At 40.6% G+C, this 19,546-nt stretch overlaps 1 protein-coding gene across 1 annotated transcript in view; it reads right to left on the reverse strand.

The window, feature by feature from the left end:
- csgalnact1a (chondroitin sulfate N-acetylgalactosaminyltransferase 1a) overlaps positions 1 to 19,546 on the reverse strand; it is a 41,765-nt gene that overhangs the window by 4,219 nt on the left and 18,000 nt on the right. The window contains exons 4-7 of the mRNA XM_049559945.1: positions 14,863 to 15,079; positions 12,774 to 12,875; positions 1,704 to 1,882; positions 193 to 287 (exon numbers count right to left, since the gene is read on the reverse strand). Coding sequence (XP_049415902.1) covers positions 193 to 287; positions 1,704 to 1,882; positions 12,774 to 12,875; positions 14,863 to 15,079 — 593 coding nt within the window. The remainder of the gene's footprint in view (positions 1 to 192; positions 288 to 1,703; positions 1,883 to 12,773; positions 12,876 to 14,862; positions 15,080 to 19,546) is intronic.

The raw sequence follows: 19,546 nt of genomic DNA on the forward strand, positions 1-19,546 counted from the left end.
CACGGGAGGCACATCAACGGGAGTGTGCTTCTGTGGATTTGTAGCAGCTGGAGAGGCGAAATGTTTCTAAACCTGACAACAATGTAGCACAGCACTGAATATGATTTTTCCACAAGTGGCTTACAGAGTGTTTGAAAAAGACAGAATAAAAGAAAAGAGAGTGAGAGGGTAGATTTGAATGATGTGTGTTACCAGCTGTTGCTCCACAGGTGGGATGTGTTCAGGACTTCCGTAGATCAGAGTGGGGTTGTACTGGCTGAACAACACCGGGTAGAATACCTTTTTGCCTGAAAGGGAGCGAGACAGCGAAACAATGTCAGACAACCAGGCAGTAATTTGATGGGAATGTGTGTGTTTGTAGGGCAAGCAATTAAAACATTTAACAGGTTTCATTTGATCGTCTCTAATTACACTGGGACATCAGAGACTAGTCATAACAATCTGACCACTTGGAATTATAATCAAGATATCTGCCACTGCATCCTGGCTTGTAAGAACAACTACTCAGGATTCATCCAAAGAGATTTCGACCAGACATAAACCTTTTAAGATAGCTGTAAAAGTTTAATTCAAGATATCTGTAATTACGTTGTATCTCTAATTACATTCTGATTACTAAGAATGAATCACTGAGCTGTACAGACAATCTAATTAGAGATATCTACAACAAGCAGGAGTTAAAGGAGCAGTGTGTAGGATATAGTGGCATCTAGCAGTAAGGATCGCAGAGTGCAACCAGCCAAAACTTCTCTCATGTGCCAAGCATGAACTCCAGGTTGGGACTCCTTTAGTGTTCATCGTTCAGGAAGTTTTTACCGAGAGATCATTATTGTTATCTGCAGAGGTCTACTCCTCTCCAAAACAAACCACCAGGGTCAGGTGATTTAAACAGGCAAAAACACTCAATAAAGTAGCTTCACCTTAAAAATCAGTGTTTCTTCAATGTTCTTCAGCTTGTCGCAGATGGGCTACTAGCTCAGCACCTGCTACTGTGCACTCACCTTTTTTCTCATCAAGACTTTAAGGAGGTTTTAACCAGGAGCCGAGTTATCTGCAGAAGTCCCCTACTCTCCATTTCCACCAGTAAAAACACTGAATAAAACAGTTTAATGTTAAAACTGAAGGGTGTGCTAACTACGGTGGCCAACGTCAAAACGCAAATGGCCCTATTTAGAGCCAGTGTTTGGTTTGTCTGCCCTGAGCTACTGTAGAAACATGGTGGTGCAATATGGCTGACTCTGTGGATGAGGACCTGCTCCCTTTGTAGATATAAACAGCTCATTAAGGCAATGATTACACGATTATTCTTATTTTCAGGTGATTATACACCAAGGAAAACATATTTATTAGATTTCATTTCTGCCAGTAACCCTCCCAAAGTCCTACACACTGGACCTTTAAAACTACAATGGAGATATCTTGAATTTGAGTTATTTCTTATCACAATTATATATATCTCTACGCCTTTGGACATCCTACAAAGGGTATATGTGGAAAAAGGTTTCTTTGACTAAAATTTATCTGTAATATATAATAATATATCTTTAAATGCATACTGACTAGTCAATATCATAATTCTAGATATCTCCAGATGCATATACTAGGATGCATTTGGAGATATGTTGATTTAAAATTCTGACTCGTCATAAATACAAAGAGATCATTGATATTAATCATGTCAAAAGTTTAAAAACATGTCTTACCAGGCTGCGTGTTGAGTCGGCAGGTGTTGAGGAAGTCAGTGGTGAAGTAGATGTCCACATCACAGAAGAAAAGCAGCACGTTCCCTCCCTTCCAGGCTCGGGCCCCGACATCTAGACCCCGTCCCCGAGAAAACTCCTCATCCAGCTGCAGCAGAGTGTAGTTCTTAAAATTAACTTCCCTGCAGAGAGAAAAAGAAGGAGGTCGGACAAAGAACCACAAGTCAATTTTTGTGTAGAGGGCCCTCTCAATGAAAATATCAATACATGAAAATACATTTTTGCCAAGTTTATTCAAAATAAAATGAGCTTGTCCGAACTCTCCCTGCTGAAACTGTAAATGTGTCAGAGCTGTAAAGAAAATATACAACTGGAGGATGTGGAGGATAATAAAGATATTTTTACATACTATAAGACGGTTTTTCCCATTTCTGTTCCTGATTCTCATTTCTCATTTGATTTATGTGTTTTCAGTAACTTCATTGCCTGTCCTTTTTATGTAATCATTGCATTAATTAATTAGTTTGCTTGTATATCAAATTTAAATTAAAAAGCCTGATGTTTTCCTGTGCGTTCCATTGATTGCACTTTCATTTCCTGCAATGAATTTGGGTCAATTTATTACTGCAGTGTTTTTTACATTTAATTATTTAATTCAGTTTTAATTGATTTTATTTTCCTTTTTATTGTGCTGTGTTTCCCTTTTTTATTGTTTTATTGAGCTAGAGAGAATAATTGAAATGAAATCACTGAAAACAGGAGATGAATAAGAGAAACAGAGAGAGCAAAAGTAAGACATGGATTGATGATATATCCCTTGGTTGAAATATTTAAGAAACTTATATTTGAATGCAAATACACAACATGCAATCTCTCCAGTCTCCAAGCCAATTGAGTGCCCCAGCTGTGAAATCTTGTTGTGTCCAATCTGCAGCCAGTAAAATAATTCATTTGTTGATTAGTTTGTTTGGAAATATGCACCACTGAAGTACATTATAATGTAAACCGAATCAAGTAAACATTAATATAGCAGCAAACAACTATTTTCTATTTAAAGATACAGTGGAGTAATGGCATCTGTGCAGAGAATGAATTCATGCTCCTGCTCCGTGTGTTATAATCCGAGCTTCTCTGTCCAGTGTGGTGTTAGCCGGTCCGGCCGCTCGTGTGTGTTCGTGCATCTGAATCTCTGTGATTGTATCTTGCTGATTAGCTCATCGCTGCCGCTCTGCACTGCCCTCATACCGTGGTTACTTAGCATCATCGTGTGCATGTACTGCACACCCTTCAGTTTCCCAGGTAACATTGTTAGCACTGTTGCTGTTGTTAGTCGTGTTAAATGAGTTAGCACTGTTAGCTGCTAGTGGCCGACTCAGCCACTTTCATGTTGAGAGCCATGTGCAGACAATCTCAATCAGACCCTGCATCATAGATATGCTCTGAATGTCGCATACAGCTCCTTTAAGTTGGTGCCTGCATTTCTGTATCAGAACATTAAGGCTCTGCCTTGTGCCAAACTACCTTTATTATTTCAACTGATACTCTGGCTCAGATGATGCCTACTCCTTAGTAAATTTGTGTTTAATCAAATGAACACAAGCCAACACAGCACGGCACCCATGGGACTGGATAGTTTTACAGATATGAGTACTGGGTTGGTTTCTTGGACTCAGGGACAAAATATGATGAAGCTGCCATATGCACTGGATCTAATGAGTACTTAATGGCAACAGATTGTGAGCAACTGGAGGGCTAACAGGGGCCTACAGTACAATTTTGCCCCTGGCTTCCCTGGTGGATTAATTTGGCTCTGGTATTCCTTTGTTTTCTGCCTTTAGTATATTCAATCCCAATATTAATGACCTCACAAAGTTCACATCGGCTCAGCTCTTTGTTGACTGACTTCATTTTACTCCTGCGACATGTTTCAACTCCTGCTTTTTCCTCCTAAATGCTGATACAAACAAGCTTTAACTGGAACCAAAAATTAATTGCACGAGACAACAAAGCTACCTCCATCATCAGCCTGAAGTTTTCTAAGGATGTGGTGAGAGTAAAGAGAAACAGCTGGATCCAGATGTGCACAGCTGTGCCTTTTTTCCTTTAACCATAACAATTCACACTGCTAGTGACTAATCCTTTACTCATGCGTGCACATACTCAGACGCACACTTTGTATCAACTTCAGATATAGAAGATAGTGAGGAAAAACTGGTTCACACAGCTCTGTTTGAAGCAGAACAAACAGAATCCAACCTCCTTCGTCATTCATGTGATGTTGGGTGACATAACACGTGAGAGAACGCAGGTAGACATACACAGCTTTGCCAGAGGAAACTGGAATGACCAAAGAAAACATGGTCTGTTTGTTTTTGCCAGAAGCAGCTTGAATCATCATTCCCACATTTCCATCTGACTGCTGTGTGTGTGTGTGTGTGAGTGTGGATGTCTGGGTGAATAGTGTGTATCAGCATATTTATTCATGTGTATGCCTTTGTCTTGCTCCTGTCCTTTCAGGCTCTCCCATAAATAAGGCATAATAAAAACCTTTTAATCCTGGTCAGAGCAGAGAGACATAAACCTGACGCCACTTTTGAGTGTCCTATTTGTTTGTGAGAATGACAACTTTAAGTAAAATATCAGGAGCAATGACAAGGAATGGACCTGTCTATATGTGTTTATGTGCTGTCAGTTAATACGTCTGCAGCCTATTCTCCACGTCTGTCTACAGTTTATGAAACCAAACAGAGTCGATCTGTTTCACAGTCTACACAGACTCCCAGGAGAGGCTGACCCACCCGCTGGCACTCGACTGTCCACAGATGGCAGAGATGGAGCACAATAGCTCTGTTTGTCTCAAACAATGTTGATGCAATAGCAGCTACATTCACATGTTGATTCAGTCTCAACTTCAACAGGGCGGGAAGCTCATTTGTCAAAGATGAAGAGAAAACTTTCAAGAGGAGCGTCTCAGTGACTGAAATATATTGCTTGTTTCCTTACACAAAACAAAAGTGATGAAATATAGATTTTATGTTGTTTTGTTTCAGCAATATTATGTCCTTTGTTTTCCAGGAATAGTTTGACAGTTTGGGGAGTGCTGGTATTCCTTTTTCTTTAGGAGTTAAATGGGAAGATTGATGCTCACTTCTGTGCTAAAGACAAAGCTACAGCCATGGGCGTATTGTGAGACAACAGGTCCCTGGGCACAGATATGCAAAAGGCCCAAACAACCCTCCAACATAGGAGCAAGGCACACAGACTGTGTGGTAATTTTAGCCCCTTTTTTGTTGCTTTGCATGTCCTTGTAGTCCTGATACATCTTTTGTGGTTTTGTGTCTCTTTTGTAATTCTATGTGAAGTATTTTCAGTCTTATTGTGGTCGTTTTGTGTCTCTTTGTGGTCATTCTAAGCCTCTTCCTTGTCAGTTAGTGTTATTTGAGTGACATTTTGTTGGTGAGGGCCGAGGGGGGGCCTTGACACTTTGGGCCCCAGGGCTTGTGTCTGGTAGGCTTGCTCAGTAATCCATCCATGAAGACAGTTAGGCTGGCTCTATCCAAAGATAAAAAATCAATCCTCTAGCACCACCAAAGTGATTTTGTACATTTTTGGTTCATGTACAAATTGGTTGGTTTTTGTACAAACATCACTAGCGTGGCTAAAAAGCTGCTAACCAGTGCCTCTAAAGCTCACACATCAATACATTACATCTTGTTTGTTTAATCCATCCAAAACCCAAAATGTACAACAACTATTTTTTGTTTCACTGGGGGTTCTGTGCTGATCTCTGCATTCAAAAGGATATAAAATATTAAATAGTGAGCTTTAGCTGTGTTGGTATGCAGATTTTATTACCTTTGCACATTGCCAGGCTAGCTGTTTTCCCCTGCTTTCAGTCCTCATGCAAAACTAAGCTAACCTGTGCTATGCTAAGCTAAGCTAAGCTAAGCTAAGCAGCTGCTGGCTGAAGCTTCATTTACAGACATGACAGTGGTATCGATCCAGCAAGGAAGCGAATAAGTGTAGCTCCCTAAATGTCAAACTATTTCTTTAAAACAGATTTATGGTCCTCTTGGAGCCTTGTTTTACATTTTGGCACAACTCACTGAAAACATTTGCATGTTGTGTCACTTTGAATTTCACTGTAACGTTAGCCTTTAGTCTAATTGATTTCACATCGGAGGGGAACTAAACTGATGTAAATCTGTGTTGAAAGCCAATATTCCTCACCAAATATAAAGACACAGAGGACATGGGGTTGTGAGATATGCTATTTTATGCTGCTGCTGATGATTAAAGACAAGAAGTGCAGAGAAACAGCTAGCTTGACTCTATGCAAGGGTAAAATAAGTCTGCCAGCCAACTACAGTTGCTTTTGGACTTCGTTTTTTTAATGAATTAATTAAACAACATATTTAGTAATGCAAATTGTGGGTGGATTTTGTTACGTCTGGATAGACATGGGCTAGCTGATATTATCTAGGTATTATGTAGGACAAAATGTCAGAGAGCCAAATGTCTTTTCACAGAGAGCCAAAGTAGATCTATCAATAAGCATAGTGTGTGTGTATGTGTTCACAAGCTAACTGTTTAAATAATTCCCAGACTTTTGTGTGTCCACTTTCTGAGTCTCTAAAATGAAAGCCCAAAACTATGAACAAAGGCGCGACTGTTGTGTATCAAGTAAAAAAAGGCCACTAAAATGCTGCAACATCCTTGTTTTCTAAACTCCTTCTCAAATTTGCTCTTTTTCTTCCCTCTTCCCCCCACAGGCATCAGCACCCTTATTCTGGCCTAAAATAGTCAATCTGTTTACTGTGGGCGTGCTGGCTGGTACCTAGAAGGGGCTAAATTGTTGAAATTGTGTCAGAGTGAGAAGCATGTTAAGAGCTGTCATGTTGTTTCTCAGCAGCAGTCCTGATCCTGTTAGTTCGGCTCAGGACAGGAGGGGGAGACCAGATTTTCTTTTCTCTGAATCTGAGCCTCTGTGTAACTATTGCATGTATTTGCTTGTGAGTGGTTATAGCTTGAGGACTGACTGCAGACATGGTGCTTATTGAATTTGAAAAGTCTTGGCTGTAAGCCTCTATATGTGGCCATATTAGTTAGGTTTATTACAGTATTTGTCAGGGACAATATCCAACAACAGTAATCTCACATAAGGAGAAGAGTTGCTTTGTAGTAGATTTAGCTCCAAGCTAATTTCCATCTGTAGTCCCTTGACAGGCTGACACAAACACTAATACACCTAATGCAATTAATACATATAGGCTTCTTTTTACTTTTTTGTTTCACTACAAACACTAAACACAGTGGTTCCTGTGCATGAATATACAATTCTAATGCTACTGTGATGTCCATATCGACTAAACTACACTAAATGAAACTAAAGGAAAGAAACGATACACAACAAAAAGAAATGAAACACATTTCTAAGACACCACTGAAGAAATCTTGCTTTTTAGACATGTCAGTGGTATTGCTCTGGAGATGGCAATGTCAGTCCACCACTTTGGTCCAGGCAGAGATATCTCAACAACGATGCCTTTTTAAGTTGTTGGCACACAATTTTGAACAAATCTTCATGTTCCCAAGAGGGCAAATCACAGTGACTTTGGGGATGATTTTGCCCCTAGCACCACCATGAGGTTAGCCTATGGTTTTGAGTAAAATGTATCAACAACGGTGATTGGTGCATACATCCATGCTTTTCTCAGGATGAACTGTACTCACTTTGTGGATCTTTAACTTTTCATCTAGCACCATATTCTAGTCAAAATGTGTCCAAAACTTAACTTTATGACCACATACTTGAAAAACTTAGAACTTTTCCATCAGGCCTAGCTGTAATTTGAGTTTTGTGCTAGTTAGCAAATGTTAGCATGCTAATATAGCCTACTACATTAAGATAGTCATCTTCCGGTTGGGTGTTGCTATGCATCTTTGGTATGGGGGAAAGATACCTCAAGTGTTGTTTGAAGCTGTGCTGCTCATCATACAAATATGTCATATAGTAATGTTATATTAGTGATACCTCTAAGATGTGTGTTTGGTCTTGGATTTTGGTGGTTGTTAAAGGCCCAGGCTTGCCCAGTTAAAGTCCTTTGCTTATACTCGTACTAATTAATCATTTTTTACGCTAGCATGCAGGTAGCGGTATCATGTAGGACAACTCAAGACATAATTCAAAGCCGATCAGGGCAACTTTTCTCCCATGTCTTGACTTAGATCACCAGAAAGGGCTTCAATGTGCTCAAACGCCATGTTAGCCTCAATATTTTTCAGTCAAAATGTAACCCAAGGTTGTGAATTTAACCAGAAAGGATGAAAAACTGAAGCTGACTCAAGATTTTGCATTGTACATACCACAGATTAGATATCCCTTTTCCCCCAAACAAAGATGGTAGTGATCTTGTGACGTCTCGTTGACTTGATCTGTAATAGTAAACACTGCAACTGTTTGAAAACGGCATGTCAGCATTGCCACTGAGTGTGCTAGCATGCAGCGTTAGCATTTAGCTCAAGACTTAACTTCCTCAAACAAAACTGCATTTCTTTTTAGTTGTCAGATTTATAAAATATTGCATAGTAGTTACAAATGTTTAGTTTTATGCAAATGCAGTGTGCTGCCTTCAGTCAAGTCTTGTTGCCCCATAAATACATTTCAACTAAAGACAGTAAACTGCTTTCACATTGTCAACACCTCTCTGTGCTTTCCGATGTTCTTTGATGTTTTCTGTTGGTAGCTCTTTCCTACCTGGGATTTTTTTAATGCATGCAATAAATTATAAACAACAAATTTTCCCTGTTTGTCTGTCACCTGTCTGCTGTTTACAGAGCAGGGAGGCTGGTGTTTCCTCTCCGGGCTCTCGTGCAGAAGAAGAAGAAAAAAAAAAGCTTGTGCTTTACAGTGAGCTGGGGAATCGGCAGTCTGTGCATGTAATGGAGAGGTAAGTGCAAGCTATAAAAAATGTAGACTTGTTGTGATCACTCTCAGGCTCTGCCCTCAGGCAAGACAGCTACACGAGTTATCAACGGAGAGTAATTTGCAGAATGGGTACTGGCGATCTGTAAAGAGTCTCTTTAAAATGAATATTGGACAGCTTTCAAAAATCCTCTGTGATTTGTTTATCATTTCATCCACTCATAATCTCTCAATCACCTTCTGCCTGACATTATCCTCTCACTTCCTCAGCCGTCAGAGGCTCTTCAGACAGTTGTCGACCTGTCTGTGAACTTAATGAAATGCCACAATAACATGAAAGGTTTTCGTGAGAGGCTGTCACAAGTTGAGGTAAAGGCTGTAGCTGAAGGAGTGACAGAATGATCTCATCCTTCGTTTCTTTGTCTGCCCAAAATTCTGATCCTTCTCTTTCATCTTAACGCACCACTTCCTTTGATATCCTTGTTGATGCTCTTCTTCCATCCTCAGAAAATCTGTCTTTTTTTTCCAACTTGCTCTCCAATCTTATCTTAACACCTCTCCTCCAACTTCCCTTCACACTGTTTTTCCCCTCAGCCATCGTCTCTACTCTGCCTCTGAAACACAGTACTTATTCATACCTATCGACCGGTATCTCTTTAAAACAGATCACTTATTCTTCTCCCTCCGTTACACACAATTTCTCTCCCTCTCCGGTATCTCTTTCCCCCCTTTATCTCACGTTCTTCTCAATCATTATTCTTGAGCATGTAAGGCTCAGAAACTGACATTCCCCCCGATGGTTTGAGCCTGAGTTCAGGCTTTGAAGTATGGATGTGTAAGCGATATACTTGAAAGTTGAGCAGCTGATCCTATCTATTTTAAACGATATCCCCCGTGTCTAGCAGAATGCTTGAAGAGTGAAGCTCTGATTTTCTGGAGCATTGCTTTTCTATCTCCCACATTCTGCTTTAGCTGTTTTGGCTTTTGTGCCTGTAGAACTGGTTTGGCCTTTGATATATACACCCAAATAATTAGCACCTGCAAATAAAAACCCACACATTTTTTTAACCCTCATTTTATCCTGGAAGAGGGGTTGATAGAGGTTACAAAGCTGGCTGCCATCCGGGACAGTTTAGATCTTGTTAGACTTGTTTGAATTTTCCCTCAGGTAGTTTACATTGGCTGGTGATAGTCGTAAAAATGCTCTTTTGAAAGCATTTCCGCAGGGACGCTGTGCTACTAAAAAGCAGGGAGTGTGACTGCATGTGATAAAGAAAAAAAAAAAAGGACAAATAGCTAAAGGTTGTTTGGGGGCAGACGCAAATCAAACCAGTTTCTAGAGGTGAATTTAATTTGTAGGAAGGGCAGTGTAGAATCAGATCAGCCACTAATGATGCCATCACTGCTGGGAACAGATATTGACTTGTTTGTGTGTGTGTGTGTGTGTGTGTGTGTCTGTGTGTGTGTGTCTGCGTGTGTGTGTGTGTAGACCTTCAAAGTGAGGATGTTTAGGCCGATCCTCAACTCTTCTTTCACGGTTCGGTCTTGGTTTTTAGGGTTGAATTTGATATTAGGATTATTTAAGGTTTGAATGTAAGAAGGATTTGTTAACATTTGCATGCATGTGTGCATTTATGCTGAGTAAATTAGCGTGACAGATTAGTTGGTCGATAACAGTCAACTGTGATAACTGATTAATTTATCAAGTAAAATCACCAAAAACTGGTTCAATACAACTTTGCAAATGCAAGGAATGGTTTGCGTTTGGTTGTGAATCCTAATCACGTTGGTGAGCCCCTGACTTTTCCTCTACAGCCACCATGAGGTTCACATTTTGGGTTTTAAGTGTAATTTCTTAACAACTTTTAGATGCACTGACATGAAATTTGGCACGGAAATTCATATTCCTTTAAGGAAATTTGATGATCCCCTTACCTTTCTTCTCATGCTATCATCAGGTCAAAATTTCAGTGTGTCCAGTACTTTGATTTACGACATCATACAACTAATGAGATTCCCATCAGCCTCAGCTGTACTTTGTGTTTAGTGCTATTTAGTGTTGGCATGCTAACACTCTAAACTAAAATGGTGAACATGGTAAACATTATACTTGCTAAATATCAGCATGTTCTACAACCATTGTGTGACGTTAGCATTAGCTTAAAGCTAAGAGCAAGGTTATGCTGAAAAAAAAAACCTAGTTCGTTTGATGTGCTGTCTGATCACTTCTGACACTTAGGGCGCATTCACACCAGGATAGTCCAAGGGACTCGGTTCGATTGGGCGGGGAATGCCAAAAAATATCACACCTTCATTTGGTTTGGTTCACTTTCACGCTGCATTTTTTAAAATGGACCAAACCGCCTGCTCATTTGGGGGCGATATTGCCCGAAACGACTACTGACCAGGAAGAAGAAAACCCGACTCATCGATTGGCCAGGACCGAAAACGGAAATCCATCCCTTTCAGCCAGCTTGGTCACCACATAAACAATGGAGCAACATCAAATTTAGGCAGGCTTGGGGTAAGCGCCTGTACCTCCTCACTACTCCACGTCTGCCCACAAGACATTTTCCAACTTTTTCCTTGCTCTAGATAGGGCCATTCACATTTTCAAGTCAGCTGCAGTAGTCAGCAGCCCCTCTGCAACAAATAGTGTCAGAAAAACACTGATTTTTGAATGTGAAAGTGCTTTATTCAGTGTTTTTACCACTTTAAAATCACTGAGTTTGTTTTGTTTTGTGTTTTGGAGAAAGAGAGCTCTGTGGATAACGCGGCGGTAAAAACCTCCTGAACAATGGACACTGAAGGAGTCTTAACCTGGAGGAGTTTCAGCTGGTTGCAATCTGCAGTCCGCACCAATAGACACCACTACATTCACCTAAATCTTACATACTGGACCTATATTTATTTTTTTTACATAACGCAGTAAAAAAAAAAAATCTTCAGTTGCAGCCCAATTGCACTTGCACGCATGCATCTTCCACTGTGAGCCTATATGCAGTCTGTGATTGTATCAGTGCCCATACTGTATATGTGTGTGTCTGCCTGGATAATGGTCTTCCAGTGATGATCATTTCAACCACAGTCTGAAAGCCAGATAAAAGAAAAGAAGGAGTACAGAGTTGATTACAGCCACCGATTCTTACCCAGATAAGCCGCTGCATAACTGATGAATGCATTGTTCGGCTGTGAGAAGAATACAAAAAGCCTAAAAGGGTTTAAGGCAGAACTGCAGCCAGGACAGTGTACTTTATCCAACAGTGACTGTACCTCCACCTTCTCCTGCTCCAACTGTTTCTCATTCAGTGTGCTTCTCTCACAAACCTTCTCAATCACTCTTTTAAGATTTCTTCCACACTAAAATCAATACGGTTTGTTGTATGTTTCTATGTGCTTCTTTTCTGAGTTTGCCTTCTTTTTCACGTCAACAATATTTGACGCTGCATTTTTTTTCCTTTACAGCACCCCCCCCCCACAGCGACAGCAGCAGGCAGAGACACTGAGGGACAAAGAGAGACGCTGTGTGATACTAGAGATAGTCCGACTGTATCAAGGCCGCACAAAAACCTTCAGGCCTGGAAAATCGACAAGCATCACCATAGCAACCCCCTCGGGGAATCTGAGGCTCAATCCACAGTGGATCTGACTTCTAAACAGCCAGCAGCGATCATCTCCAGAGGTGTGGGTGTCGAGGGGTCCGTGTGAGAGGTTTAACATGAGTCAGGGATGATCACAGGCATGTTGTAATTTATCTGTGTTGGCTGGTGGCTCTCAGCTCCTCAGCGTGGGTGGCGCGCTGCTCCATTATTCATCAGACAGATGACTGGCTGTGGCAGGACGCCGAGCCAGGAGGTGTGTGTGTGTGTGTGTGTGTGTGTGTGTGTGTGTGTGTGTGTGTGTGTGTGTGGCTGTGCGTGTGCGTGTGTGTGTATGTGTGTTTTGTGTGTGTCATGAAAGAGACCGACAGATTAGAAAATGTGAAGAGGTTTCTGATGTATGAGTGGGAAAAAATGTTTTTACAGCGTCTGCTTCTGAGAGCGGGAGCGTGACTGCGGCATCGTTCATTTCATTACATAAATTGCCTTCCGTATTCTGTGTTTGGCCTCTAATTCAAAGATCTGATCTTGGCTGTGCTTCCAACCCACCTGGATGTGTTCTCCAGAGTGCTGCGGACTTCGCTCATCTGCTCTTTCCCAAAATATACCACTGTCAGATGGACCCGGCCGTCCTGACGCACACAGACTTCCCTGTACATACGCACAAAGACACACAGGAAGGGACATTATGGATGAAAGCATACTCAAGCGGAGCAGGAAGGAAGATTACATGAGAGGTTTTCAGAAGAAGGCCTTGGTTTAGAGATTTTATTTATCAAGTGTGAAATGATTAGTCCGACAACAACTCAGATAAAAGATCATTTAAATCATTCATCAAGAGAAAATAACAAGCATTTGCTGGTTTCAGATCTCAAATGTGATGATTTACTGCTCTTCTCTGCAAATTTAATCTCTTTGGGTTAGCTGGACAAAACAACGCTCTTATTTCACCATTTCCTGACATTTAAAGACTAAAGGATTAATTAATTCATCAAAAAAAAAATTACAGACAATTTAATTGCTAATGAAGATAATCTTCATTCTCAGCTATAAAACTCACTCTCCTCATTCTGACACCACCTTCAAACACAGGGGGGAGATTGTACGTGAGTAAAAGAGAGACCAGGTGGTAGATGCCTGCAGGCACTTTGATGGAGAAATGTCAAATATATCACGCACACACACACACACACACACACACACACACACACACACACACACACACACACACAGTTGTCAGAGTTTTCCCCAGAAGCTTATGGGGAGAAATGTCTCACAAAACACCACTAGACAAACACAAAATGCTTAAAGATGACGAATTACACGCAGAGGATACTGAGTAGTCATAAATAAAATGATTTTACTGTCAGTGTGGATTCTGTTGTGTTAAAGGCTATCTCTAAATGCCAGCATTATAAGAAGTAAATGGGGTTTTTTTCTGGGATCTGATGAGGCATTCTTCATTTTGTCGCTGGGACCACAAAGTAGAAAAAAAAACAGAATTATTTCATTATGCAGTGAGAGCAGTATTTTCTTTATAAACACGAGTGCCCATCTGCAAATGTTTGCAGCTTGTTTGTGCGAATTCCCATTTTATCTCTATATTCTGCACTTGGGAAATATATCACAGCGCATCATAAATGCTGTTATTTTCCAGTCTAACTGTGAATAAAGAATATTTGATAAATGCACAGTTACTCACCGTTATCACCTCCTGTACACACACACACACACACACACACACACACAATTTCTCCTGGTGCACCTTTAATATGGATGAGGGTAAAGTGTTTGCTCAGCGACTCGCCAAGTCTTTCAAGTAAGTACACTTCTTGCCATGCTGTATATCAACTGCTGCTAGTCTGCCCAGGGGGGCATTTTAATGGGCCGCAACACTGCTACTAAGCAGGATTTACCATGTAAAAAGAGCTGTGATAAGCAGCAGCAGCTGCCCAATAAATCACAGACATTAAGGAGGATGTTTCCTCAACTGATGGTGACGGACTGCGGAGCTCAGACAAGCCCGCTTTGCTTTTTTTCTTTATCAATAATCCTTTGTGGTTTTATCACGTACACATACTAGCCTGGATCTATTTGTGTTATAATGTGGTGTATTTGAGATGCTTATTAGCGCTGTGCATTAAAATTTTATATGTATGAAATTACATTTCCTGTGGTCATGTGGTAACTGATAAAAACTGGGCTGGCATCTGTGAGGCCATCTTTATTCATGCTCTTGTGTGAATCATTTAAACCTCTTAGATTTATTTACATTCTGATGATGCCTACAAGCACCAAAATAAATTAACTGATAACGCTACACGTGCAGTTTCAAAAATATTAATTATATGTTCCTTAAAAAAAAAAAGAGAGGAAAAAATAGCCTCTGATGTTAATTTTCTTTCCTCTAATCTCACCCGCTTCTTGTCGCTGTCTGCCTGATCCCCAATTAAAATGTAAAATTGGAATTGAAACTGGGTTTGAATAACACAGTATCACATTTTCCTGAATTAGTTACGTGTGACACAACACACCATCTTGAATAATTCATTGTGGTGCCTCTGTTTATGTCACATTGTGTGTGGAAACAGGATAAAGAATTCGAAAATTGAGAAAAAGTTTAATTACTGAGTCTCACCTGAAGTTGTGCATGAAGTGTTTGAACTTGTCTGTGCGTTTGGACAGCGGGACGATGATGTTGATGGGGACGCTGGCCGTGTCCACCCTCTCATTTTTCACCTTCATCAGCGGTCCAAAGGGACGAAAGAGGACCAGGCGTCTGAATTCATTACTTGACTCCCCTCTAAAGGTCAGCTCGTACAGCGTACCTTTGTCCTTCTCCGTACGGGTGATACCTGATGGGTGAGACACAGAGACATGAACTCATGACCAAGCAAACTTAGATGCAGTGCCTGTGACTGTGCATGTTTTTACTGCGACTATCAGTGGCTGTATTCATGTACAACACACTTTAAGTAATAAAGGTGCTAACTAAAACCACAGGGTTCTTTGGCTTGTCCTCATAGGAGAACACTTTAAGCTTGTGGTAGAACCTTTTATAAAAGTTCCAACTGGAGCTCGTTCAGAGGGTTTTACCTAGACCCTAACATAAAGGGTTGTAACCTAGAATTACAAGTTGACCGATTTATCGTTTTGGCCAATTAATCTGCACCAATACGACGTTTTACAAACTATCGTTACTGGTGGACGTTGCCTCCAGTAGTGGATGATGACTGTGCAGCCTCCACCAGTAACGAAGGGCCGTACATCACCTACCAGAGCTGGAGGGAAGGGTTGTGTTAGAATGAGCGAAAAGGAGCTTGAAGAGTGGGCATAGCTCCAGAGAGAGCTGGTTCTGTCTGCAGTGAGAGTGTCTAAGTGTTCTGGTCTTCATTTTAATATGTAGTCACAAAAATTTTGTCTCGATCGCAATAGCTGGTCCAGTGTGAAAGTCCATAGTCTGTGACTGAGTAAATCCTGATTAATCGGCTATCAGCTTTTCCTCTACGGACCTCTACACAAAACCATCTGTAAAAGGTTATATCCAGAACCCTTTATGAGAGGTTATACAGAGAATCCTTCTTTGGTGCAATGGTTCCACCCAGAACCCTCTATTACCCCTTTTCCACCAAATTAGCTCTGGTTCTTGAACTGGTTCTGTTCAACATTCTTGATACCTTGGTGCTATCTAGCAACCAGCCTGGGTTTCCACCAGTTTTGAGTGGAACCATTGTAATGTAGGATGTGTAATTAATGGAAGGAGTTGCAAGATGCACAATGGAAGAAAACAGTAGTAGAAAAAGTTCATATTACATTATTTAGCTGCAAACTTCTGTTCTCTTATTACAGGTATTCCATTTTACCCAAACAACAAGCATCGACCAACCATTAATGAGACAATTTCTCACTTAGCTTCTCCATTCTTGCCTTCTCCATCATCTCTTTCCCACCTGTAGAACATGACACACCAACTGATGTCATCACGGAAGACTCTTCAGGTCAAGAAAAACCTGCTATTTTTGGTTTCGGCTGAAAACCAGCTTTTCTGGTTCTGAATCATTACTTTTGGTCGAAATGCTATGAACAGTTCAAGCGCAGGAACCGGAAAGGAAGCAGTTCCATGTTGGTGGAAAAGGGGTCTGAGGGTTCTATCTGGGGCCGCTCCACCTTCTAAGGGTGCCAATAATAACCAATAAAGGGGGTTCCACCAATAACCCTTTTATATCACAAGGGTTTCATCTAGAACCCACTGAGGAGGTTATGCCATATACATACTCTTTTATAGTCCAAGGGTTACATTTAGAGCTCTGAGTACCTTTTTTTTATTCCAGTAATCAACAGGTTAGCCTGGGGCCAAGGAGACCACATCCAGCAACCTTGAGCCTCATGAGGCTTTTAAAGGGCCAGGGTTGATGTGGTTCAGTGCAACCCACAACACTCATGGTTCACAATCACGTTTTAGGGGGCAGAAATTTTTTGAAATTACTACCACTACAGCCTTTACTGTTTCAGTGGTGCAGTGGATCTCAACTCTACCACAATGCTGACTTAACATAATGTCTGTTCAATACAGGTAGGCAATACTATTATTAAATGATGGTAAAGATATCAACTGAGGCAGAACACAAGTAAAATGAATTGACTAAGGGAATACATCTACATTTTAAATTACCATTTAAAACATGGATAAACATTTGAGGGTGAGGATCTTCTAACACACATGCTTTCAATTATCCTTGAAAAACTCTTCTGTCATAAAAGGGTTCTTTGCATGAAAAGGACCCTTTAGGGAACTCGTCGTCTCAAAAAGAACCCCTGAAAAAACCTCTCTCTTTAAAAAAAGGGTTTGTCAGAGGCAAATGGTCTGGGGTAGAACATCCTCCCTTCAGGAGGAATCCTTTTAAAACCCTTATTTCTAAGATATATTCAGTATATACGCATGTTTAGAAGAATTTGCTTATTGGATTTCTTGCCAAAAGTTAGATGGATGGTGTCAATCTTCTCATCTCACTCCTGGAAAGAAAGTGTATTTTACAAAATGCTGAACTACTCCTTTAAATCTTGCAGGTGTGAAGAAACAGCTACTATAAACTGAACTTTTAGTGCCTTTGGGAAAATAATATGATGTATTAAGTTACATATTAACACATTACCTCACAAACATGCATGAATAGAGCATAAATGCAGGATAAAGTGTACATGTAAGCCAGTGCATAAACAATTTGAGTATATATTTGTTGTCCACAGTGAGGGTTAATGTCAGATTTTAGTTTCTGTGCATGTAGCTTCTCTGTGTGTTTCTTTGTCGCAGTGATTTTGTTTTTCTTGTTTTCTCCAGGGTGCGGCTTTTGTTTAAATCCCCTGAGGATTTCTGTGTTTCTAAAAGCCACAGATCATGTTTTTCCCTGTTAGTATTTTAAACATCTTATCTTAAAAAATTCTGCAAAATAAACAACTTTTTTGGGGGGAACATCATTTTTAGCATCAGCTTGTGACAGACTAATACTGTGTGTATATTTGGGGACAGAAAGAGGGCATATGAGGCCACAGGAGACACTGTCCATGCACTCTGCTGCTGGGCAAACAGCCATTACTGTACATAATACACATGTAACACACACACACATGCACTGACAGAGAGAGGCTATTCTGGTCATCCAGACCAATTTTCTTGTTGTAGGACTTACGTCAGCTTGTTCCTCCAGAGAGAACTTGTTTTTCAATTACTCTGCTATTACAAGGATTATTACTTGCAAATGGACCTACTGAGGTCTGTGGGGGTGGAAAGAAAATGGGAAATGGCGTACAGAAAGTAAGAAGTAAGACCAGAGGGAAGAGAGAGGGAGAAAGAGGAAGAAAACACAGCACTGGAAATAGACATCAGAGAGTGCTTGGATGATAAAAAAAAGAGCAGAGAGATAGAAATAAATAAGAAAGTGAAGAGCAAGTCAGAAAAAGACGATGGAGAACAGAAAGATGTCTGTGAGGAACCATTTATAGTCTGATAGCGGCTTGAATTAAGGCCTTCCTGTTAAGTTGGCCAGCTTCCTGTGAGGACACGATAAGCTTTCATTTAGTAAATAGGCTGAACAATTTAGACTAAATGCTTCCACTTCCTGTCTCTGTCCCTCTGTCTAAATGTACTGTTCTGTCCCTTTTTAAGGACAGAACTCAGTAGCCGGGCAAGTTCATTTTGCATACCTCTTCTATTTGTGTGCAGTTTCAGCTCACTAGCTTGCCAATGCAGCCCTGAAAGCTCCCTGAAGATGCTTTTGTCAGTCTGGCCATCCAGACTGCCTTTCACTTGTCTGGCTGGCAGCTTGGATAAATTGCTGCTTGTTCAAGATTTGCTCAAAATCGATGTCCGAGTCCATTAAAGGGCATTAAGTGCAAAAAAATATGAGCAGAAGGGAGTCGCTATTTCATTAAAAGCTAGCTGCACTCTCCTGCTGTCTCGCTGAGGAATTGTGGAGGCTGTTTACACACAGATACGCACAAATGTATGCACATCTATTAAAATCACTGTCGCATAAACACGCACTTAGATTAAGAAGGGCCACACACGAGCTCCATATATATGCCAGTGACCTATGGCTCATTTCTTACCAGCCAGGTGCCCCTATTGCTCACTTTAAAAACCTCCACCTACTCACACACTGAACGTGGTGACCTTCACAGAACACACATACACACACACTAAAATACAGCGTTTGAAGAGATGCTCCACTGTGAATGAGCAGCATCTGAGTTCATTTCCTGTGGTTGTGATCAGAGCTGAGCAGAACAAATTAGGAGGATATCCTGGCTGTACTTGTACACAAACACACACACATATTTCTGACCTTCCAGGGATTCACACACAAAAAAAAGGAGAGATCAAAGTGACTCGGGGCTGAAAGAAGAAAGCAGAGTATAGTGTTTGGATGTAGAAAAAAAAGTGCAACCTTGTCTGCAGGAAATTACGTTTATATGGTACTAATTTGTTTTCCCAGTTATGTTGTGGTGACAAATATTACGTTATTGTCTACAAGGCAGACACAGAGTGAGGCTGCCATAAACACCTTATTTTACAAAATGTACTCTGAATGGCTGAGGCATCTTGTGATGGTTAAGATTATGGAGAAATCGTGGTTTCACTTAAATGTTAATAAACACATGCCTCATGCTTCAAGTTACTGTGGACTTTCTTCAGTATTTAAGGAATACGTCACCCACCAAATGATCATTTGTGTATCAGTTACTCACTCCGTGTTACTTTGAATTTGTGAAGAAAACTTTGTTTTTCTCCCATACCTCCTTGGTGAACGAAAAATCCAAAAACT

The sequence above is a fragment of the Epinephelus fuscoguttatus genome, linkage group LG18, assembly GCF_011397635.1.
Source record: "Epinephelus fuscoguttatus linkage group LG18, E.fuscoguttatus.final_Chr_v1".
Taxonomy (NCBI): domain Eukaryota; kingdom Metazoa; phylum Chordata; class Actinopteri; order Perciformes; family Serranidae; genus Epinephelus; species Epinephelus fuscoguttatus.